The sequence below is a fragment of the Aquila chrysaetos genome, assembly GCF_900496995.4.
Source record: "Aquila chrysaetos chrysaetos chromosome W unlocalized genomic scaffold, bAquChr1.4 W_unloc_2, whole genome shotgun sequence".
In the NCBI taxonomy this organism is placed as follows: domain Eukaryota; kingdom Metazoa; phylum Chordata; class Aves; order Accipitriformes; family Accipitridae; genus Aquila; species Aquila chrysaetos.
In genome coordinates, this window is record NW_024470322.1 from 303,470 (window position 1) to 328,244 (window position 24,775).

The following is a 24,775-nucleotide window of genomic DNA, read 5'->3' on the forward strand; positions in this document are numbered from 1 at the left end:
GAGCCCGGCGGGGCGGGAACGGTCCCGTGCGTGTGGGTCTCTGACGGACAGTGGTGTCTTTCTGTTGCAGGAATCTCTGTATTCCCTCGCTCTAAAATGCCTTATTAGCCTCTCCACGATTATCCTGCTTGGGCTCATTATTGTATACCATGCAAGGGAAATTCAGGTAATGTTTCACTTTATGAATTGCTGAGCGTTTACATATCTGTGGTTGCAGAGTCAGTTTTTCTGAAGGCTTTATTGTGGCAAGTACTTTGCACTTCCCGGTGATTCAGAAAACAAAAATAATCACTTAGTGCTTCCTGAACTTCAGTGAATGTATTTCATCCCTGGAGAGAAATAAGATAGGCTACATGGACACATTCGTGCTAGGAAGCATTGCCTGTTAGGGACTGTTACCTGCAATTATGCTAGTAGGATCACTTAGTTCTGAGGTTGTAGCACACTTTCTCTATGACATACCTGCTGTTTTCTGTAGCAGATGTAGGGCAACAGTCTTTTATTTCCCAGTGACTAAATGTCATGCTGTGCATTTTCTCTGGATAGCAGGGCTAATTATTAGGAAAGAGGCATCAGTAACTTCTAGGTATGTATTCTTCACTGTGCTGTTTCAGATACTAGCCTACATTAGAAGAATATTTAAAAAGAGGGGGAAACCTTATGTTGGATTTGGTTTATTTAATGCCATAGAAATTACAGCCACTAGGAAATGTGACAGAGGAAAGCTGTCAAGACAGGTAAGGCTAAAGGTAGGGGGAATTTAATGAACAAAGCTATAGAGTAAGTCTAAAAATACTGTCACGTGTCCTGTCCCAGGTACTTAGTTCTAATTTCAGTTGTCTTTTTTTTTTTGATCAAGAAATTACAATTTGACATTTCAGTTAAATTGAAACATATAAGAGAGAGTTTTCAAAGTTTTGAAGTGAAAAATACCTTATTTGTAGATACATTGGTGGTCTTGCTATGTCTAATTAGAGATACCTTGGGCTACAGGCAGAAATGACAGTTTTCAAGGGCAAGAACGTCTTTTTCAGCAGTACCAATTAACAAAAAAGAAAAATTAAGAATTGTATAGTACCCTTCAAAGGCTCATAAAAATTCATATAAGTAAATATCTCCCCATTGTTTAAAAATCTGAGGAAGCTCAAGAGTGATTGTTCCATCAAGAGTCCAAACTAAATTAAAGTAGGAGATTGCCTCATGAAATATCTTTTTAATAATGCTTTTCTCGGGAGTTTCTTCTACTCTATAGCACTGGGGAAGAAATCTGGATATCTAGGAACATCCTTTTTTTTTTTTTTTTTTTCCCCTTGGAGTCTTTGGATGTCACTTCTTGACACTATCACCTGCATAGAAGGTTATTGGGAAGAAAGAATGGCAGTTTTAGGAGCATCTCACCCTCTTTGGGTCCCTGAAGCACATACATACAGGGAGAACTACATGAAAAGAAATTCCATATCTCCCAGCAATTGCTGAGTGTTGTAATGGTTCCTTGGCACCACAGGCTGTCAGGGATTAAGCCATTTCACAGTTGTTTGAGACAAATGATAGAGCCGAAAGTCTGGCCTGTAGCATTTAAAAATATTGAGCAATGCCTCAGAATATCTTTGGCGAGAGAAAGCAAAAAAGAATACTGTCAGTATCTGATTTAGAACAGAAGGAAAATATGGGGAGGCAGAATTTAACCTTATGTTAGTTTATGTGATCGTGTCCTTTCTTTGTTATCTCATAGAGTATTTGGGCTAGTGTTTTTATAATGATCTGAGGGACAGAGGTTAAAAAAGACATGGACAAACCTGATAAGTGTGTTGAGTAACACACACGTGTTTATTGAAACGGTTGTGGCTATGTTCCTCTCTGCATGTGCCCTGTCATAGTAACTATGATGTATATTATTCAGGTGTATTTTAATGTGCAGTTTTTGATGCTGCACATTGGAAAATATGGTACACAAAGACCATAAGTAGCCTGAGCCTCAGTTACACATCTCTTCCTGAGATGGTCAGATTTAATGCTGTCTTTGAGGGAAGCATTTCGAGCCTACTTAGCCACCAGCACATATTAACATGAAATTTTCTTTACATGCGCTGACATACACAGTGTGTATAGCAAGATATCAATAACCATGAAAAACTCATTTTGCATAGAGACACCAAATTTAAATAAATATACTATGCAAAAAAAAATCATTTTTATGATGAAACTAAGTACCAGACTTTTACAATCACTCTTTTAAATTGGCATTTTTATAATTGGGGGGGGGGGGGGGTGTGTGTGTGTGTATGTGCATATACATGTATGAAATGATAGAATAGTCTAACTTCCCCATTTGAACAAACTAAGAATGTTTCATTCGTGTAGATAGCTCTATCCACAAGATCTTGTGGATCAATTTCTAATGACCTACTAGAAAATTTGATCTTAACTCTGGATGTGGGAAACATTCTGGAAAATATAAGATAACAAGGTGTCCTGTATTCTTTGCCTTCTGTGCTTTGCATGCAGAAGGTGTTTGATGCCTCATGGCTTTTATATAAGACTTAAACTTACTAACTTCTCTGCTCTGTGGCACTGTATTCAGGATGTAGAGTCCTCAGGCATTCCTACAGGCTCTCCAAGATCGAGGACAGGCCTTTGGATAATTTATAGACCATTTGATTATATGCCTTCTGATGATGGAAGAAGGTGGTTTTCATCCCCTAGTTAGGGAAAGGCTTGAGATGTCTCTCTCCAACCACCATATGATTTTCAATCATTTGTACTTAATACCTTCTTCCTCTCTGAGGACTGTAATGCTGGTTTTAGTTGCGTAAGTGCTATTTTGGGGACTAGAAGCTATAGAAAAATGTTTGGTCAAAAATTTGGTAGAACAGCAGCCACAGAGGCTATATTTTGCTAGTCTGTGTCATAGTTCCATCAGTTCTTTTATAAGGGTAAAGCGACTCCAGTATTTAACCATTTAAAATTTGGATTTTTAAATTAAACAATCGCCACAATGCCTTTGTGAGTACAGTTGATTCTCCTTCTGCAAGGAATGCCTCAAGGCGTACAGCTGATGCTACTTTATCATTGTTTATCGCTTCCTTTTTATTCCTTACAGCAGAGCAGTGATACTGTTTTCACATTTGTTCTTCTACCGGGATTGTAAAGAAACTGGCCAATTTCCTTGTACTTTGCATTCACCAACATCCTCAGATAGCCTGCTAGGAATTTGTTTTGATATACTAATGATTTACAAAATTAATTTCTCTACTTTTCTTTTAAGTAGCTTCAGGGAGTCTCTGATCTAAGTTGTCATTGTGTGCAATCTGTCTACTCTGAACTTGTTTCTCTTTTTCTAATCTGGTGTTATATGAATTTAACACAAATTGTTATGTAAATACACAAACACCCATTAATATCTATGATGTGCTATCTATTTTTATATTTATACTGTGTGGTGTTAGAAACATCAAGTTTATTTATAGTTTAAGATTCATGTCTTATTTTTACATACCACATGTTGGAAATGCATTATATAATTTCAGATTAAAATAACTTTTGAAAATTTGTCTTATAGAGTGCAGGCTTAGTAAAGGTAGATGGTAGTTCTGCATTTGAAGAAGCTTTACAGAACATTGATGAAGAACTTAAATTAGATTTCAATGTTAGACTAATAATTAATAAGAAATTTGAAAGCTCTGAGCAGGCGTAACATCTTTGACCTTGACTGGATTTTGGCCTTCTGCATAGGCTGCAGGACTCAATTTTATAGGAAGAGCTTGTTCTCTTTTTATTACTAGCATCATTCCCCATTTGAATGGGGAGTAGTATCTTAAAATGAATGCATGGTTATTATAACAGAATTGACTGAAAGCAGCTGAGAGGGTATATATATACATATATATATATAAAAAAAATTATAAAAAAATATACACCCACCCACCCCCCTTTAAATTGTGCTGTTCAGCTGTTCTTTCTCTCCTTCATTCATTTTCCCTCCTTGCTTTCCGAATAGTAAATGTACACAACCAAGCAAGCAGGAACGCGCAAATACCACTGCATTTTCCAAATTAAAAATTAACAATTGCATTTAGTAGGTTGCATAATTTCAAGCATATAAAATGTACATGAAATCCTGTACTAATTTCTATCTATTTTCAGTACATCCCAATTGACTTGTTATCCACAGCCTATTTTGTTCCAGAATGTTTGATATTCCTGTATTTCATGGACTGAATTTAGAGACACGGATTTGTATGGAAATTTACCTCATAAATATGATTTTGAAATGTTACTATTTTTTTTAAATAGGAATATTTGTCCTGGATCTGTGGTCCTCTGTGGCTTCTGGTGCTTTCTACCTTCTGTGTTTTCACCGCCTAAATCTCATTATGTGACAGCTGAAGACATTATCACTTTCGAATATTATTTTTCTTAGAAGCAATTGGCTTAGCTGAAGTCAAGGGAAGTTGATAAGGATTTTCTGTGCCTGCAGACGTAACCCATTTCACTTAGCACTACTGAGAAACTTCTTTCTTTGTAGCATATTAGGATTTCTTCGGCTGACAACTGAATATGTTCTTAAGTATATGTTTCATAATGATATCCTAAAGTTTTTTTAAAAATTATTAAATATAATTTTCTTTTATGAAAATTGTAAGATCAAATTTTGATGTCTAAGTTTAACTCAACATTCTTCTATTCCCATCTTTTGAATCAAATCAATACTTAAGGTATCATTTTTTTTTAATTGCCTTTCTGCATATAGTATTCATATTGAAATCTGTGAAGACGGTAGGTAAAAAGGGACGACGAAAGACCATTGCTTTTCCAGCATATTCTGCAACTTTAAAAGAAATTTTAAAACACTGCTGATTTAACATGTATTTGATATGTATCTGAGAACTGAAATGGTCAGCTGTGTCATTCGTTTATTCTTTTCTTCAGAAAACCACACAACATTTGAGGGATTTGATATTATCTATCTCATATTCAGTTAAACTGGTTACTATTCATCTGTATTCTGGGTGCTCTAAATACCTGGACCTCTTTACAGCTGTTTTACCATTTGTGTGATCTGACTGAGAGCATTTACAGGCTAGTCACAAGAAGCAAATGCACTTGAGCCTCATTGTATTTTGAAAGTTTTGCCCTTTATATCAAATAGTACATTTGCTAAGTGCAAACCAACTGTCTTTTGGTAATAAATAAATAGATAGATTGCCTTCCTACCAGTAGGAATTTCATTTTTATATCTAGCATACAAAGTCTTCAGAAAGACCACAGGCAAAAGAAAGTGTAAGTGCTCATGTTGCATACATTGAATTCACTGAGTGTGTTTCTTTAGCTTAATTCAGCACTATGTTTCTTTGGCTTTAATAGTATTGCAGTGGAGGTAAGAACTATACCTAAGATAAAGAGAAGGAACGTGAAGGAGCAAAAAACAGGCCCAAAAATAAAAGAATTTGGGTTGGGGTTTTTTTGTTTTGTTTGTTTCTTACTGTGGTTAACTTCTTTCTTTCTTTTAGTGTCACTCCAACTACAATAAAGTTAACTTACTGTTATCACCTTCTTAAACAAAGAACTGGAGCAATTTTCTGGAAGACAAACTGAATGTGTTGGGAGGAAGATGTAGAATGTGTTTTTGGATCTCTAACGGACATATACTGAGAGTTCAGGCTTGCATTTCTAAACTTTTGAAGGATAGAAAGGGGCAAAAAGCAATGCAGATGAGGAATTGCTTGTTTGGCCCTGTATATGGTGCGTAGCATGCTGGAAATACTTGTCTTACGTTCAGAAGGACATTCTTTGTGTATTGCACCTTCTCACTCCTTAAATTACTTCTAAGTTTTTGAATAGTCTAATTTTAAAAATCCTGCAAAAGTTTTTTTTATTTCCAATTACATATTTACTGAACAGCCTTGTCTAGATTCAGACTGGAAGTGAAGTAGCATGAAGGTCTTTTCCTGTTGCTTTTTTGAAAAGTTACCTTGCATAGCTCTACTCTCTACTAGTGACAAATAGTGTTCAATTAAGTATTTAATTAGTAAATCTTCAGGAACAACATCTACTAAACAGTGTGAAGTGTTTTATTACTTTTATTCCTGGGTGGTAAACTGAAGGCTTTGATTCTGCAAGGACCTACATACATGTGCATTTAATTTTCAGCTACTAATAGACCTCACCTGGCTGCCTAGGCTACTCTGGTGTTTGCAGGTGTGACTACAGTTCATTTAGACATGGTCAACCTAGCTTTAAAACAGCTAGTTCAGGTATTGCTAGTAGATGAGGTACAGTTGAGCTGATTTTTTTCACTATGAGTTATCTTTTAGAGTCTTTATGTAGTTTCTTGGATGGTTTTGCAGCCTGCGTTGGTCTATATTGGTACCTGAAGTTTGAAGAAAGCTTGAATGGTTTTACTGAAGCTATAATCTCTCTGGTCTGAAGCATTGATGTGCTCTAAAGAAGTCTTAATGCTGTACTGCAGAAAGTATTTTAAAATTGTAATTTAGATTTTCATCCTGAAAAACCTTTCTTAAATTCTTCTTAATTTTATGAACTTTGAATAATCAATTGATTTTGAAGGACTGAGGTTTAAATTGGCACAGAGTTTTTTGTTTTATCAAAAATGGCAATTAAACAAAAAATATGAAAAAATCTTAGTAAATAATATCTGGAAATTCAGTTTCATGTACAGTTTTAAAAATAGTGCACAAAAACATTCTTTTTGGCTTAACCAAAATGACATTCACTTAGCAGTGACTTAGTAATGTCATTTGCTGAAATGGCATATTTATTTTGGTTTCAGTGGTCATTAGCAGCTCTGAAAAGATGGTATTTTAAAATGGAATTATCACAGGGTTTGTTAATGGCATACTACAGTTAACCTTATATTTTATCATTTCAGTTATTCATGGTGGACAATGGAGCAGATGACTGGAGGATAGCCATGACTTATGAGCGTATTTTCTTTATCTGCTTGGAAATACTTGTATGTGCTATACATCCCATACCTGGGAACTATACGTTCACGTGGACAGCCCGGCTTGCCTTTTCTTATGCTCCATCCACAACAACAGCTGATGTGGATATTATTTTATCTATACCAATGTTCTTAAGGCTGTATCTTATTGCCAGAGTTATGCTTTTGCATAGCAAACTTTTCACTGATGCATCATCTAGAAGCATTGGGGCGTTAAATAAGATAAACTTCAATACCCGCTTTGTTATGAAGACCTTAATGACAATATGTCCGGGAACTGTACTGTTGGTTTTTAGTATCTCGTTATGGATAATTGCTGCGTGGACTGTCCGAGCTTGTGAAAGGTAAGGTTGTTCTGTTTGGTTGGTTCTGTCTGTCTGTCTCGTTTTGCTGCTTTGGTTTTGTATTTGAAGGACCTAAATATTTAATGGAATGGAGCTGTTACCGAAATCCGGAATAAAACTCCTTAACACCAATGTGAAGTTAAGAAGCAGGCACTTCGTTTATTGCAGCGCTGGGGACACGGGGGGGATTGCTCCTCCAAAGGCGTGTCCAACTTAGTATCAAAATCCATCAGTTCTTATAGACTCTTTCTGTCAGGTCATTGTTATGTAAGCTCTTTACATAAAAATGCATACTATGCTCGCTCTTAAATTTAACCTTTATAAATGATTGGTCCTTTGATTATATAACCTTATCAATATTCTTATTTAAAAACAATCATTGGTCAATTTCACTTAGCTCTACTGATTGGAATCTTCGATACTCAGATGGAGATGGGAAGGGTAAGGGGGTTTCCAAGCAGCATAACTGGTGTCCATGACAGTTTCTTAAAACAAAACATGGAAAAACCAGTAACTTCCTGGTGAGGTTTCTATGGTTAGCTATTTCAAACCTTAACAATATTAAGGTTCCTATAGTCACACATAACACAGTTCCTAAAGTTTCTATGGCTACATTTCAAACTTAACAATCCTATACATTATGCTTCACAATTTTACTTCTTAATCAAACCTAACTCTTCTATGTGATTAAATTTTGATTTCTTTATCAGAATATTTGTAACGGAGCCTCCTGGCCTTTGATATGTTGAGTGCTGGTTGGATTTCACTCTGTCACAGATTGTCAGGAATGGTTTGCCTTTTAATCTGAAGGATTTATGTAGAGAAGTTTGTGCCACAGCACTTATTGTAGTATTGCAAATTGATTTCAATGTTTTTATTTAACTTTGCTAAAACGCAGGGAGTTGGCAAGATCAAGAAAGGGTGATGTACTGGTTTTGACTGGGACAGAGTTAACTTTCTTCACAGCAGCTCGTATGGTGCTATGTTTTGGATTTGTGACCAAAATAGTCTTGATAGCACACTGATGTTTTAGCTATTGCTGAACAGTGCTTACACAGTGTCGTGGTTTCAGCCCAGCCGGTAACAAAGGACCACGCAGCCGCTCGCTCACTCCTCCCGCCCCCCTCCGGTGGGATAGGGGGGAGACGGAGGAGAGAAAAGAAAAAAAAAAACCTGGAACCTCGAGGGTTGAGATAAGGGCAGTTTACTGGGACAACGCAAAAAAAGTTACAACAACAACGACGGTACTAATGAAAGAGTATACAAAAAAAAGAGTGATGCACAGTGCAACTGCTCACCACCCAGGACCCGACGCTCCGCCACTTCCCCCACCGAAAGAGAGACCAGGAGAGCCCTCCCCCTGGCCCACTCCCCATATATATACTGGGCATGATGTCACATGGTATGGAATAGCTCCTTGGCTAGTTCAGGTCAGCTGCCCCGGCTATGCCCCCCCACCTCCCAGGTTCCTGTAAAAATTAACTCTATCCCAGCTGAACCCAGGACACACAGCATCAAGACCTTCTCTGTTTCTCCCTCTGCCCGCCCCCAGCGAGTAGGCTGGGGGTGCACAAGACACTGGGAGGGGACACAGCTGACCCCAACTGACCAAAGGGATATTCCAGACCATATACCATCATGCTCAGCAATAAAAGCTGGGGGGAAGTTTGGAGATATGGCATTTGTCTTCCCAAGTAACCATTACGGGTGATGAAGCCCTGCTTTCCTGGGAAAGTAAGATGGGAAGTAGTGAATGAATTCCTTATTTTGCTTTGCTTGTGCATACAGCTTTTGCTTTCCCTATTAAACTGTCTTTATCTTAACCCATGCATTTTCTCACTTTTACCCTTCGGATTCTCTTTCCCCTCCCACTGGGGGGGACCGAGCGAGCGGCTGTGTGGGGCTTAGCTGCCTATTGGGGTTAACCCACAACAGAGGCAAAGAGGAATGGGGGGGGGGGGGGGGGAAGGGAGAGAGAGAGCACAATAAAAACAGAGGGGGAAAGAGATAAATAGGGGGTGAGAAAGAGCAACAGAGAGACAAAGAAGGAGAAAGGAAAAGTCAGAGACAGAGAAAGAAAGAGAAGGGGGTAGAAAAAGGAAAAAGAGAAACAGGGAGAGAGAGGTAGAGAGGGTGAAAGAGAAAGAGGAATGGAAAAGAGAACTTCTAAAGGAAGATAAATAGTTAGACGGACGGAGGAAGAGAGTTAGGGAGAGAGAAGGAAAGAGAGTAAGATAGGAAGAGAGGAAGGGAGGGAGAAATAGTGAGACAGAGAGGGGAGGGAATAGGGAGAGCAGACAGACAAACCAAGAGAGACAGCAAGAGTGAGAGTGAGAGAGAGAGAAAGCACACAAGAGAGAAAGCGAGTTGAAGACAGAAAAAGTGGGAGAGAGATAAATACTGAGTAAGCGAGAGAGAGAGAGCAAGGGGCAAAAGCAAGAGACTGAGCGAGAGAGAGAAAGCGAGAGAGGAAAAGAATGAACGTCATGGAGCAAAAGCAAGAAACTGTGTGAGAGCAAGAGCAAAAGCTAGAGGAAGAGCGAGCGAGAAAGGAAGGGGAAGCGAAATAGAGGGAGAGAGCAAGAGAGGGAGACGGCGAAAGCGAGAATGTGAGTGCGAGACTGAGAGTGAATGAAAAGGCGAGATAGAGAGGAAAAGCGAGAGAGAGAGAAAGGCTAGTGAAAGATGGAGAAAGTGAGAAACAGACATGTTGTTTTTCCTCTTCCTTTCCCTGTTTGCCTACTTTGGAAACTGTTTAGGGGAGTTATTTGTGACAGCTAGCTGATATAAATCAGCAGTTAAAATGCAAGCTGGCCGTTATGGTCAGGTTACTTTTGGAAGTTATTCATTGCATTACTTCTCAATTTATTATGGAGAAAAATAGCTTATCTTATAAACTGAATGTAGATATTATCTTGATGTTGCTGCTTTTATTGTTAATATTGCCAGAATTGTGGAATGCAGTTTGTTACAGTAGATGCTTAGTGTCGATGTTGTTCAATTATGTTATGGCAAGACTAATCATGTTCTGAAAATGTTAACAGTGACGTATTATAGTTTCAAAATATTTCCCATACCTGGGACAGAAGGAACATTCTAGGGGTGGGTTGACCTTGGCTGGCTGCCAGGTGCCCACCTAGCTGCTCTCTCACTCCGCCTCCTCAGCAGGACAGGGGGGAGAAAATACAATGAAAAACCTTGTGAGTCAACATAAGGACAGGGAGATCACTCGGCAATTACCATCATGGGCAAACCAGACTTGACTTGCGGAAGACTTAATTTAATTTATTGCCAATTAAAAATACAGTAGGACAGTGAGAAACAAAGACTAAAAACACCTTTCCCCCACCCCCTCCTTCCCAGGCTCAACTTCACTCCTGACTCTTCTACCTCCTCCCCCACTGAGCGGCACAGGGGGGATGGGGAACAGGAAATGCAGTCAGTTCATAATGCTTTGTCTCTGCCACTCCTTCCTCCTCATCGCTGCTGTTCTGCTCCAGCATGGGGTCCCTCCCATGGGATACAGTCGTTCATGAACTGCTCCAGCATGGGCCCTTTCCACGGGGTGCAGTCCTTCAGGAACGGACTGTTCCAGCATGGGTCCCCTGCAGGGTCACAGGTCCTGCCAGGAGCCTGCTCCATTGTGGACTCTCCACAGGCTGCAGTGTGGATATCTGCTCCGGTGTGGGGTCCTTCATGGGCTGCAGGGGGGACAGCCTGCTTCACCACTGTCGCCTTCATGGTCTACAGGGGAATCTCTGCTCTGGTGCCTGGAGCACCTTGTGGTGGTGCATTTCTTCCCCCTCTCCAGGCTGATTTACAAACTCGGGAAGGCTCGCTAGGCCTTAGCGTAAGTGTAATGAGTCGGGCAGTTAAGGGACCCTTGACTGTGCCAGGAACTCTTACACAGCTAAGACAGGGAGTTATGCTGTGCGTCTCAAGGACTCCTGCTGCCCGGCGAAGGCGGGGGACAGGAGTAGAGATAGTCATGTTCTCATAACAACCTGCAGCCAGTTCTCATAACAACCTTGAGACATTACAGTCCTCCCCTGACAATCTTGGAGCATCCCGTATCTATGTTTTGAGTTATTCTCAGACAGCCTCGGAGCTTTCCTTATCTGCACGTGAAACGGTACCAGCGCAGCTGGGATTCCAGCAACTTGTTGATGACAAAAGTCAATCATCTCACAAATCTATAAACAGAGGTGCTAAGTGAGACCCTTTGAGCTCTCCTGGACCGTGGCGGGCTGTGGCCAGCATCTGCCTCTGAGTGGGACGCCTCTCAGAGCTCGCAGACTTTCCTGTTTGCAAAGGTTGAAGGTTTGTCACCGAAAGCCGACACGATCGGGGCTGATACTCTCAGCTCCTTGAGGCTCAACCCTTCGCCCATTGAGAAAGATGCCGAAGCATTTGAAGTGAATCTTTTCACTGGCCTCGAGGGGAATTTTTAACAGGTATACCTCTTTTACTCTCTTTTAATCTCTTATATGTATATCTCTTAGTGTCTTTGTGCATGTGTGTGTACTAACCTGAATAGTCTATAGCAAGTATATTATAAGTTATTACTTTCAATTTTATACTTAAATTACTGTCGTGAACTTTATTCAACTGTGAATGAATCTCAGGCTGCTATTATAATCCCTTTAGATATAAACCATTGTCCAAGTCTGGGGCTAGGAGTTGACCCAGCTGCGCCTAGAATCCGACGGGAGTTTAGAAAGCAAGGGGGTCTTCTCTGAACCTCGTGACTCAAGGGGAGGGTCTCCCCTACTTTTCCACATTCCCGATCTTTGCACAAAGCACAAGAAAAGTCAAATTAGAACTAATTTCTTTGTAATATGGGTGTTGTGGGGGTTTTCTCCCCCCCCCCCCCCATTACATTGTCGGTCTCTATATACATAAGTTTAGTCTGATTCTAACTTAATTTTCCTGAGTGCATTTCATCCGTGTACTAAGTAATAGTGAACCTTGCCAATGAATTCTGTGAAGTCGCACGTTTATACCAATTTCTATTAAATCATTTTTCTATTGCTAATACAATCAGAGGTGATTCTTTAAGTGATCCGAACCCCTCTGTCACGGCCCGGGCTGGACAGAGCAGGGAGTCGTGTTTAACTCGAAACTCCCTCGGGCTAAATTAAGGTGGAATGACACCAAAGGATCAGTTAAAGATTTTATTCATGACAGAAGCAAACTGAACTGGGGAGGCGTGGTAGGAGGTGGCAGGGTTTCTCACAACAGGAATTGGCATAAGACTACTTCTGTAAACCGTGTAACACAGGGTAACCATATACGTCAATTCAGGGAACAAGGAGATCCCTCCCGTTGAGTCACGAGGTTCAGAGCAGACCCCCTTGCTTTCTAGACTCCTCCTCAGAGAAGGGCCCAGGGGCGGCTGGATCCACTCTTAGTCCCAGACTTGGTCAACGGGTTTATGTCTTAAAGGGATGAGGTGTAGGGATTGTGGAAAAGGGAAAGAGAGAGAGAAGAAGACAGAGAGAGAAAAAAGAAGAGAGAAAGATTTCACCGGTCCTGGGTCCAGCATGGGTCCAGTCAGCCGAGGGGTCCAGTTCCAGTGGGCTTGTGCACCTGGGGGCTTCAGTTTGTGTCCTTTTATCATCCTTGCCCCTCCTTTGGGCGGGCACCCGAACTGGTCAGGCTAATGAGCAGTTTGTGAGCCTTTGGGCTTGGGGGTCGTTTGTGGAGTAACTTCTCCTTCCCTGCAGACGTGGCCATTGTTTGATCTTTGTATCAGAACAGCTTATCAGAACAGGGAGCTGCGCACCCTCCAGCACGCCCTCCCCCTCCTGTTGCTGATGTCTGAGCTGGTGGGCTTTTCACCTTGGTTCCTTGCTGTGCAGGGTTTGTCTTTTAAGCAGAACTTGCCCCACCACAATGTTTGAGACATTAACTCTTTCAGTCTCTCACACGCTACCAAAAGCCTTGCAATGTAAATGCAATACAAGAAGTAACAAAGTGTTAGAAGGAACGATGTTTTGCCTTCTAAATTCATTGCAAGTGACAAGGTGCTCTCTCATTTTGGCCCAAAATACAGGAATTCCAATGTTCTGACACTAGTATTTCCAGAAAGGTTCAATTTTATTTCTGCACTGAAATCCAGACATCTTTTAGAACTTTGTTTATACTAGTATAACAGTGATGTTATACCAGTACAGAGCTCGTAGGTTGATCAATCAAAAAAATTCCTGAATTAGAAAATAGAACATGAATTTACTTGTAGTTATTTTCCTATAAAACAGGGGGTTTATCTCGGTGATATCCAATATTTGTTTTTAAGCCTTGTTCTGTATTAAATAAAATCCATTGATAAAATTCCTATGGGTTTCCACAAGTGGTCCACTGAATCCAAGTATGTTCATTGAAAACTGAATCTATTGCTGCAACATAAATTGGACAACTATTTCAGATCACTTAAGTTGTGAGCTTTTGGGTCAGGGGCTATCTTTGTTCTCTGTTGCGCGCTGCTTAGCACAGTGGTATCAGAGAATAGCACTTCCATATGATATGTTGCAGTGCTAATAAATGTAATATTTTTTGGGGGGGGGGGGGGGAAGCTGAACGCTTCTGAAAGCTCCTGATGTTCAGATGAAGATTAATGCTTGCGTGTGCTGATACAGCAGTTTAAGGCTAACTATTCAGTTTCGATTGATGCTGAGTGTGCTGACAGCTTGTGCCGAGAACCCTGCCCAGGCAGGAGTAATGCCCAAACTCAGCATTGTTTTTCTCCTTGGAAATGTGCTGCCTGAAGTGGAGAAGGCTGAGGTGAGAGTCTGTAGTCTTAATTCACTCGCAGAGGGGAACACATCTGCCAGGTGGTGACCATTTAGTAGCGTCAATCAATTTTACTCCTTTTAGATCTGTACTAGCACTATGCACAATGCTATGCCGTGAACATATATCAGGTTGAGTTGGAACAGATACCGAAAAGCCGGTCAAAGAAACTCTCTAAGACTCGTTTTGGAGTTTTAGAAAGCAGGCATTCTTTATTGCAGCGCTGGATGCACGGGGGATAGTTCCACCTAGCGTGCATACCACAGCTTTAGCACAAACAGGTTATATAGAATAACTAATTGCATATTAATCAGATTAGTATACACATACATAAAAATGATTGTAACTGATTATCATAGTACTGCCTACATCCGATCACGCGCAATGAAGGATCCATTTGAGTCGAGGGGCTGCTTTTGCGACCACCGACCCATTTGAAGTTCTTGTTGGCTGTCCTTGAAGTCTTTATTCTTGTCCTTGTCCTTTGATCTTGAAGCTTAACGCAGCTTCAATCACGTGTGGTCAGTTTCAACATTGTTCTCATCTAGCGTACAGGAACATCTAGTCATAGGAGCCAAGAACTGCCAAACTTAGGAGTAACTACCTCTACTAGTTAATTGCTTGGCTATACTTTTGTCTATTGTTTCAATCATAGTGTTAGTATAAGATTTCTAATAATTATTTACCAAATCTCACTTTTACAGTCACCTAGCAGCAAACCAGTTTCCACGGCTGGTACAAAGTATTAAAACCATCAAAATATTTAGACATGCCATACAGAATGTATGGAAATATGCTATCAATTCCCTCCTTTCTGTTTGAGGCTACTAATTCTTTTAGTAGTCTCACTTGAACATAGATTGTGTCGCAGCTCGTTTAAGACAGCTAAAAGCGACACAGATTATAACAATGATGATAACTACTTCTCTTGCTTTGTTGGTGCGACAAGGGAAAGCCTCAGGCTACCCAGTAAAGGTATCAACTAGAACTAGGATATATCAATATCCCTCTTTCTGAAGCAATTCTGTAAAATCAATTTGCCAATATTTTCCTGGAGAATTTCCTTGCTTAGTAATTCCAAAAATGATTTTTTTATTGGTTTTGGGATTATTGCGTATACAAATTTCACATCTGCTTGTAATTATTCGAATAATCTTTGTCATATCTCCACTCAAAATACACTTTTGTAAATGCTTAACAAGGTTTTCTGTTCCCCAATGTACTTTGTTATGTTCAGCCCGGGCAATTTCTCTCTTTATTGCGGGTGGGACTCTTATTTAACCTGTTGGTGTTACGGCCCGTCCTGTTTCATTTTTGTTAGCCTGCAATTTAATAATTAATTCTTCATCTTTTTCATTATAATTTGGAGCTTCTTTAGGTAAATTTACGCTTTTCTCTGGAACTAGTGCTAGGATGCCTTTTTCTGCAGCCTCTTTAGCAGCTCTATCAGCCAATCGGTTACCTGTTTCAAGGACAGTCCTACCTGACTGATGTGCTTTACAGTGCATTATCGTGACTGCTGTTGGCTTTTGAATGGCTTCTAACAATTTCAGTATTTGTTCTGCATGCTGAATGGTGATTCCTTGTGCAGATAACAGTCCTCTTTCTTTCCATATTACTCCATGTGCATGTACTACTCCAAAAGCATACTTTGAGTCTGTCCAAATGTTGACTCGCTTTCCTTGACTTAGTTCCAGTGCTCGAGTAAGAGCTATCAATTCAGCCTTTTGGGCAGATACATTTGAAGGCAAAGCTCGTGATTCAATTACCTTCTCAGTAGTGGTTACCGCATATCCTGATAAACGTTTCCCTTCACGGATGAAACTGCTTCCATCGGTATATAGTTTCCAATCTGTTTCTTCCAGTGGCGCATCTCGGAGATCCGGTTGGCTGGAGTAGACCTCTTCAATTGTCTGCAGGCGGTCATGTTCCAGTTCTCCTTCAACTTGATCAGTTGTTAAAAACACAGCAGGGTTAACGATAGTAGTAGTTTTTAAGTAAACATCATCTTGCTCCAGCAATACCTCTTGGTATTTCAGCATTCTACTAGGGGATAACCAATGCCCCCCTTTCTGTTCGAGCACAGTGATTACCATGTGGGGAACATACACTGTAATTCTTTGTCCTAGGGTGAACTTGCGAGCTTCTTGGATCAATAGCACAGTTGCAGCGACGGCTCTCAGACAACCAGGCCATCCCAGACTCACATTGTCTAATTGTTTTGAGAAGTAGGCCACAGCTCGCCGACTTGGTCCCAGATATTGGGCCAGGACACCCAGAGCTATACCTTTTCTTTCATGAGTAAAGAGTTCAAATGTCTTTGTGAGATCTGGCAGGCCTGGGGCTGGCGCCTCCATTAGAACCCGTTTCAGTTCTTTGAAAGCAGCTTTCCCAGCATCAGTCCAATCTATAAATCCATTGTTTGAGGTTTTGAGCTGCTCGTTTAAAGGTTGGACCAGCAAGCCATAATTTGCAATCCACAGGCGACACCACCCAACCATTCCCAGAAATGCTCGCAATTCTTTTAGATTCTTAGGTTCAGGGAGACGACAAATTGCCTCCTTCCTCTGAGTTCCTAATTGTCTCTGTCCTTTCAGGATTTCAAAACCCAAATAAGTTACTTCTCTCTGGGTTATTTGGGCTTTTTCTTTTGACACTCGATATCCACCGATTCCCAAAAAGTTCAAAAGGCTAATAGTTAACTTTGTGCATTGTTCTTCTGTCTCAGCTGCAATTAACAGATCATCCACATATTGCAACAAGATTCCTTGATTATTTTCTTTCTTCCAAATCTCTAATTCTCGTGCCAATTGATTTCCAAAAATGGTAGGGCTGCTCTTAAAGCCTTGAGGCAAGACTGTCCATGTATATTGTGTTTTTCTCCCAGTCTCAGGATTTTCCCATTCAAAAGCAAAAAGCTCTTGACTGTTGGGATCCAAGGGAATACAGAAAAAGGCATCTTTTAAGTCTAACGCTGTGAGCCATTCTTGTTTCTCTGTTAGGGTTGTTAACAAAGTATAAGGATTTGCTACTACCGGGTGAATATCTTGTATTTATCGCTCTGAGGTCTTGAACTAACCTGTAATCTTTTCCATTAGCCTTTTTAACAGGCAAGGTTGGGGTGTTATATTTGGATTCACATTCTATTAACAATTTGTACTTTAGAAATTTTTGTATTATTGGTACTAACCCTTTCCGACTTTCCAGTTTTAGGGGGTATTGTTTAATTCTTACCGGACTCGATCCTGGCTTTAAATCAATCCTCACAGGCTCTGCTCTTTTGGATTTACCAGGAACTTCCCCAGCCCAGACGACTGGAATTACAGCATTATTTACTTCGACTGGTATGATCCTCTGCTTTCGGTAGCCGTCCTGTAACAACAAAGCCACTGCTTCGATATGTTTAGTTTCTGGAATTTAAAATTTTAATCTCACCATTTTTAAATTTAATTTCTGCTCCCAATTTCTCAAGTAGGTCTAGGTCTCTCCCTAACAGGGGTTTAGGAGAATTTGGCAAATACAGAAACTGATGAGTGACCCATTGCTTTCCTAATTTCATTGCCAAAGGTTTAAAGAAGGGTCTAGCCTCTCGTTCACCTGTCGCACCAACAACACTAATTTCTTCAGAACTTAACTCCCCCTCTAAGGTGTTTAGAACTGAAAAGGTGGCTCCAGTGTCAACTAAAAATTCAATTTTCTGTTCTCCCAGGTTAGCTGTAACCAGAGGTTCTGCTGGGAGACTCCCCTCCGGTCCCCGTCAGATACTTTCACTCAACTTTCCCAAGAAAGGGGGAACTTGCTGAGATTGTGCGGTCGAGATTGGGATCACTTGTGACCTTGCAGGTCTCAGGGGACATTCCCCTTTCCAGTGTTGTCCTTGTTTACAGTATGCACACTGATTCGGTCCCAGGGGCTGGTTTAATCCCACTGGTGCCCCCAATCCAGTTCCTCTCCCTCGTCCCATGCCAGCTCCTACTTCCAGAGCAGCTACTAACCTTGCATTCATTTTACTCTGTAATTCATCTCTATTTCTATATGCCACCCAAGCAACTTCTAATAATTTTCCCCAATCTCGAGAATCTGCTCCTTGTAATTTTTGTAATTTCCTTCTGATACCATCAGAGGATTGTCCTATAAATAAAGGAGCCAATTGAGCTTTTCCTTCTTCAGACTCAGGATCCATATTAGTATATTTCCTAGCATCTTTCCAATCAGGATCCTGAGTCTGAATCATTGTTTCAAAAGCGTGGGCTGTTTGATCAGGGTTTTCTTGATAGCTCCCAGCTGCTACTTTCCAATTATTTAAATCCACAACAGAAAAGGGTACTTTAATAGTTGCCACACCCTCAGTCCCAAGCGCCTGACAAAGAGGAGCTTGAATAACTTTGCTCTGTTTAGCTCTTGTTCACCCTGCAACAGGACTATTCATGGGCTCTCTTTCATCGCTATTTCTGGGAGCAGTTCTAGGTGGGGCCCTTTGAGATCCAGTTATCATTTCAGTATCATCCTCTCGTTCTCGCTCGTATAACTTTAAACATCTTTGCCCAATACTACATGCAGAACAACACCTTTTGAGCTTATTGTCACCTTTTTGTTTTTTTCCAAAGATAGCATAAAAGGATCGCTGGGTGGCATATTAATTCCACAATCCTTTTGCCACTCAGGATGATTCTTTAAGGTAAAGAACAAATCACAACACATAACTTCATCCCATTTCTGCTCACGTCTCAAAAATAACATAAGTTGTAACATGGTGTTATAATTTAGTGTCCCATTCACAGGCCACTTTTCCCCTTCATCAAGCTTATACAGAGGCCACCAATGATTACAGTATTTAATCAAATCTTCTCTCTGCATGTTACCACCCGGGACACCCCCCAGCTGTTTCCAGTGCTTCAAAATACACCCCAGAGGTGACCTTTTTGGGAGTTCACTTGATTGTCCTGTTCCCATTATCAATACTTTCAATATACAAAATTCAAAAAATCGGAAAGTCAAATATCAGAGCCTAAGTCAAAATACCAAACAGAATCAATCAGAGATCCAAGGTCATATCCAAAATCAATAGTCAAATCCCAAAGCCTTAATCAAAGTACCGAGACCAAACCAAATGGGTATCTCCGCCTTCAACCAGCGAGATGAATACCCTTTACCAGAGAAGTACTTCTACCAGAATACCAGATTTTTAAGGATCCTTTTATATTTCTTCCTTGCTGACTTCTCTTAGTCAGGCTTACAGGTAAGAGTACCAGACCAGAATACCAGAGCCAGGTTAATCAAAAGAATGCCTTTGAATAAAATCTTACCAGTGGCCTTGGCTTGTGAGCCCGGGGAATGGGGATCAAGGGTCTCCCCGAGAAATCTTGGTGGCGGGTGGAGGCCCTGCGATCCCATGTTCATCGAGTCTCAGAAGCCTCGTCCCATCTGGGTTGCCAAAACGTTACCGAAAAGCCGGTCGAAGAAACTCTCTAAGGCTCATTTTGGAGTTTTAGAAAGCAGGCATTCTTTATCGCAGCGCTGGATGCACGGGGTTAGTTCTAATAATTATTTACCAAATCTCACTTTTACAGTCACCTAGCAGCAAACCAGTTTCCACGGCTGGTACAAAATATTAAAACCATCAAAATATTTAGACATACCATACAGAATGTATGGAAATATGCTATCAGAACGGGCTGGCACTAAGCAGGTGTCTCTGCGCTATGCGCTCATTTATGGGATGTGTGTGGCCAATGTGGGACAAAGTGCATAAGCATGTCTTCTGATGCCAAGCTGAGACAGCGAAAGAGAACAGTCCCTGACCACTGGGAAGAAGGATAAAAAAAATATCTCTTAGGCCCCAGAGTGCCAGCTACCTGATTAGGATGACAGCAGGAACAGGAATAGATGATGTTAGTGTCACAGGGCTATAGCCTGGTTTGGAAGCTGATGCAAAACCTGTGGAAGCCAGTGGGCTTTCGTTGGCTTCAAGGCCTTTCACGATGGATGCAAAAGTGGTTGTGTCCACTGTGTAGTCATGCAAATCATGCCAAGTGGTTGGGATGAGCCTTGGATACAAACTTAAGTGTCAGTTGTAAGGAATTGTGTACATGTCTGAAAATATGCTTTGTAATGCTAGGAAATGATTAAGGGACTGGAGCATCTCTCCTATGAGGAAAGGCTGAGAGAGCTGGGACTGTTTAGCCTAGAGGAGAGAAGGCTCGGGGGGAAATCTCATCAATGTATATAAACACCTGAAGGGCGGGTGCAAAGAGGATGGAGCCAGGCTCTTTTCAGTGGTGCCCAGTGACAGGAGAAGAGGCAATGGGCACAGACTGAAACACAGGAGGTTCCATCTGAACATCAGGAAACACTTTTTTTTTTTACTGTGAAGGTGACTGAGCACTGGAATAGGTTGCTCAGGGAGGTTGTGGAGTCTCCCTCCTTGGAGATATTCAAAAGCCATCTGTATGTGGTCCTGGGCAACCCGCTCTAGGTGGCCCTGCTTGAGCAGGGAGGTTGGACCAGATGACCACCAGAGGTCCCTTCCAACCTCAACCATTCTGCGATTTTGTGACATTGGGATGGGTGGCAGAAAAAAATCTGCAACCACTGTTACTGACATGTATTGGGTTTATGTGGCAAGGTTGGGGGGGAGGGGGGGCGGGGGGCTGCAGGGGTGGCTTCTGTGAGAAGACGCCAGAAGCTGCCCCCATGTTGGACAGAGCCAGTTCCAGCCGGCTCCAAGACGGACCTGCCGCTGGCCAAAGCTGAGCCAATCGGCAATGTTGGTAGCGCCTCTGTGATAACATATTTAAGAAAGGGTAAAAACCACTGCACAACAGCAGCTGTGAGAGGGGAGTGAGAATATGTGAGAGAAACAACCCTGCAGGCACCAAGGTCAGTGAAGAAGGAGGGGGGGGGGAGGAGGAGGTAAAAGAGTTAGGAGTAGTGAAGTTGAGCCTGGGAAGAAGGGAGGGGTGGGGGGAAGGTGTTTTTAAGATTTGGTTTTATTTCTCATTATCCTACTCTGTGATTAATTGGTAATAAATTAAATTAATCTTCCCCAAGTTGAGTCTGTTTTGCCCGTGATGGTAACTGCTGAGTGATCTCTCTGTCCTCATCTTGACCTATGAGCTTTTCATCATATTTTCTGGGGGGGAGAGGCAGTGATAGAGCAGCTTGGTGGGCACCTGGTGACCAGCCAAGGTCAACCCACCACAGGTGTGCATGAAGAGCAATTTATAATTGTCTTGGTGTTTTTATCAGAGAGAGGGGGAGAGGTGTCTAACAGTTACTATGAAATAAAACAGCTGTTTGATTTTTTTTTAATTTGTTTTTTAAAGACTTATTTTTTCCATTAATACACTAAATATTTACAAGGAACTTTGACTTGCAGAAGATTACAGAAGGTATTCTGTGAACTGCAGAAGGTGAAAATACCTGTAAAATACATAGTGTATGCTGTCTTTGAAACAATACAACATACTGTAATACATAAACAAGAAATGATAGAATGATTAAAGATGAAGCATTAGGACAGAAGGTTTGCTGGTGTAAGTGTTCAACAGAAGGATTTGATGTGAAAGAGAAGAAAAATATTAGTCCCATTGCAGCTTGATGCTGTTGGAGGGGAGAGGAGGATGTTGGCTGAACACTAGTTTTCCTTGTTTGGGCTTGTTTTCTACTGCTGCCACCTCTCTAGTAGAACTGGCATAAGACATGAGATTTAAAGAGGAGAGCATGGGAGAACACGGAAAGTATCTTGTTTAATAATCAGTCGTGTCGGAAAGTTCAATGGCTTCTCTTCAAATTTAATGTTTGGCTATGGTACATCTCAGGGGGAAGCTTAAATGTGATTATAAAACACTGCACGCCAACTGCTGGGTTTGCCGTGGGGTTATGGTGGTAGAACGTGGAGTTTACACTATTGCAGGTGCTGTTTGGCAAGTGCACCGTCCATTTGCTGTTTCAGGCTTGCTTCTGGTAGTTACCAAGGGATGATGTTAATCTGTGTCCCTTTTCTTTCAGTCAGACACATTCTCTGTTGTTACTGAATAACCTAAATTTATCAGTTGTGTAGTCACTTAGTTTAATTAACTTGACCTGAGAATTATCCAAACTGTTTTCCTTTGTGACCTAAGTGTCAACCAGGGGCTAGGCTGCGTATTTCTGAGTCTCCAGTAGCATACGTGGGAAATGGCATTGCAAATGATTTACATGAAGTAATGGTCTTCTAATAAAAAACAAGTTCTCTCTTACCTGTGTTTCAGAAAGAAGTTACCTGCTGTTCTAATTCCTTGAGTTAAAGGTGATCTCTTATGTTATCCTGTATTTTGAAGAATGCATTAGATAATAGCCTGAAAATCTTCCCACAATCCATAATCGTAGAGATGCAACATTATCTGAAATTGGACAGTGAGATTTCAGATCAAATATTTGTGCCCAAATGTCTTTATTTTTAATCATTCATCTTTTCAGAAAATCATCATACAATTTTAGAAGGTCATTAGTCTGAAGGTGTATCCTTGCCTGTTTAAACTTCGATGTGAAAGTGGAATCTTTTGCAGTTGATTCTTCCCCAGGCATTCAAAACATGATGTTACATTTAGTTAATTTAACACCAAAGAGGCTTTTCAGCTCGGTAATACTTGCAGCATTAATTTTCTTCCTTTTCCAAGCATACCAGCATTTAACAAAAGTTTTGCTTGATAATACTGCATTTAGAGTGGTATTTGCTCTGATGGTTACATCTCCTTGCAAGCAGATGGCATGGATTGCCTTCCCTGTTCTTTGTGTGTTGGGAGGCAGAAGGCCTGCTGATGCAATCAGTGTACCTTCAGTGATGGTATTTCTGAAGGCAAGGTGTGTGATTTTTAGAAAATGAGATCTTGCATAGACAATCAGTCAAGAAGCAGATGCTGTGGCATGATGTTCCGGTGTCCGTTGGAGACACAACGATCTGCACCAGGAACTGCGCAGTAGAGCAGTTCATTTTCATTTTCTTCAGAAGGAAAATAAAAAAAAAATTAGACTCAAAGAATGTTAGTATGGTTTTAATAGGATCAACCCTAATACTTTGCTATCATTCAGGTAACAGGCTATAGTTTTATGGATAGTATAGAACATTGGAGTGAAGGTTTTAGTATACTGACCAGCGTATGCTAGATGAATGCAAATAATTTATAAATTCATAAAAATATAGAAAATTAAAAGTGATAGAGAATCCATCCTATAGATGTCTTGTGACCTTGAACAAAGTCACTTAAGCTCTGTTTCTCTGTTCCATGCATATAATAATATTAATCTTTATTGTCTGGTGTGGTATCCTTATACTGAATAATAAAATGGTTTGAACTTACCCAACTATCACCTGACACTGAGGGGACAGACAGGTTCTTTTAGGGATCCTTGGCAGAATGATGACGGCACTAAGTTGTAGTTACAATTAAAGCTTTATTTTTTTTTTTAAACGGGATTTTATGATTAGCATAGCACAGAATTTATTATCAGAATAGCACAGGCTTTCTACAAGCAGAATCAGTGTAGCACAATTTTATAAGTAGCGTAGCACAGAATTTTATAGCACAGCTTAGCTTATGGTTTCTAATCACCTGGACCCTCTGCAGATTGGGTCAAATCTTAATATTTGGCTTGCCGTGTCAACATAACGATTGTAATCTAGACTCGAGAAGACATAAAAGAATATGAGTCACTTAATCCTCGGAGGAAGCAGACGATGGTGGAGGCATCCCTGGCCACTGGGAGGTCACGGGTCTCACTGTCCAGCAGCAGTTCCGGTCTAAGTTCCCGCTTAAGACTTGTAACTGCTTGATTTTATAGACAGTGCTCTGTGTGCTGCTATGCTTCCCTGTTCTGTGACGGGGTCATCACCACCACCTGGTTGGCTGGGTGCCTGGGACCTTCAAGGCTGGTAAGGAGGGGAGTAGTCAGTCTGGCACCCAGGAATCTTGAGGCCGACAGAGAGGGGAAGAAGAAATCTGTTTGATTTGTCTACTCGGTTCGCAGGACCTTCAGGGACTGATAATGAGGGGAAAGGGGATGAATATGTGACCAGCTCGGTCACGGAGAATGGCCGTTTGCCTTATAAAATGGCGTTAGCTATGTGCTAACCACATTACCAGGGGTCAGGAGCAGGGGGTACCAGTCACACCAACAGAGGGGGTCCAGAGGAAGCGTGAAAGTGCAGGAAATGTGGTTATTCTCTACACTTACATTATGCTTGCTTGTTCTTTGGGGAAGATATTCAGGAAATGTGGGCCATCCTTTGCAGAAGGCTTTGCGACTGTACTACAGCTCTGTTCCTACTTCCGTTTGATCACAACTCCTATCCTAAAGGAGAAATTAGCTGGAGCTGGGTGGAGTGGAAAAGTAAGACTTTGGATCCTAATACATTTTTAAGGGATTTCTGATCAATGTAGTCGGAAGCCTTTGTGCTCTTCTCCTGTCCTGGTTTCGACTGGGATAGAGTTAATTTTCTTCCTAGTAGCTGGTATAGTGTTATGTTTTGGGTTCAGTATGAGAAGAATGTTGATAACACTGATGTTTTCAGTTGTTGCTAAGTAGTGTTTAGACTAAGTCAAGGATTTTTCAGCTTCTCGTGCCCAGCCAGCAAGAAGGCTGGAGGGGCACAAGAAGTTGGGAGGGGACACAGCCAGGGCAGCTGACCCAAACT

General features: G+C 41.1%; 1 protein-coding gene across 1 annotated transcript in view; it reads left to right on the forward strand.

Annotated features, from left to right (window-relative positions):
- LOC121232921 (small conductance calcium-activated potassium channel protein 2-like) overlaps nucleotides 1-24,775 on the forward strand; it is a 123,278-nt gene that overhangs the window by 2,146 nt on the left and 96,357 nt on the right. The window contains exons 2-3 of the mRNA XM_041121418.1: nucleotides 71-166; nucleotides 6,890-7,308. Coding sequence (XP_040977352.1) covers nucleotides 71-166; nucleotides 6,890-7,308 — 515 coding nt within the window. The remainder of the gene's footprint in view (nucleotides 1-70; nucleotides 167-6,889; nucleotides 7,309-24,775) is intronic.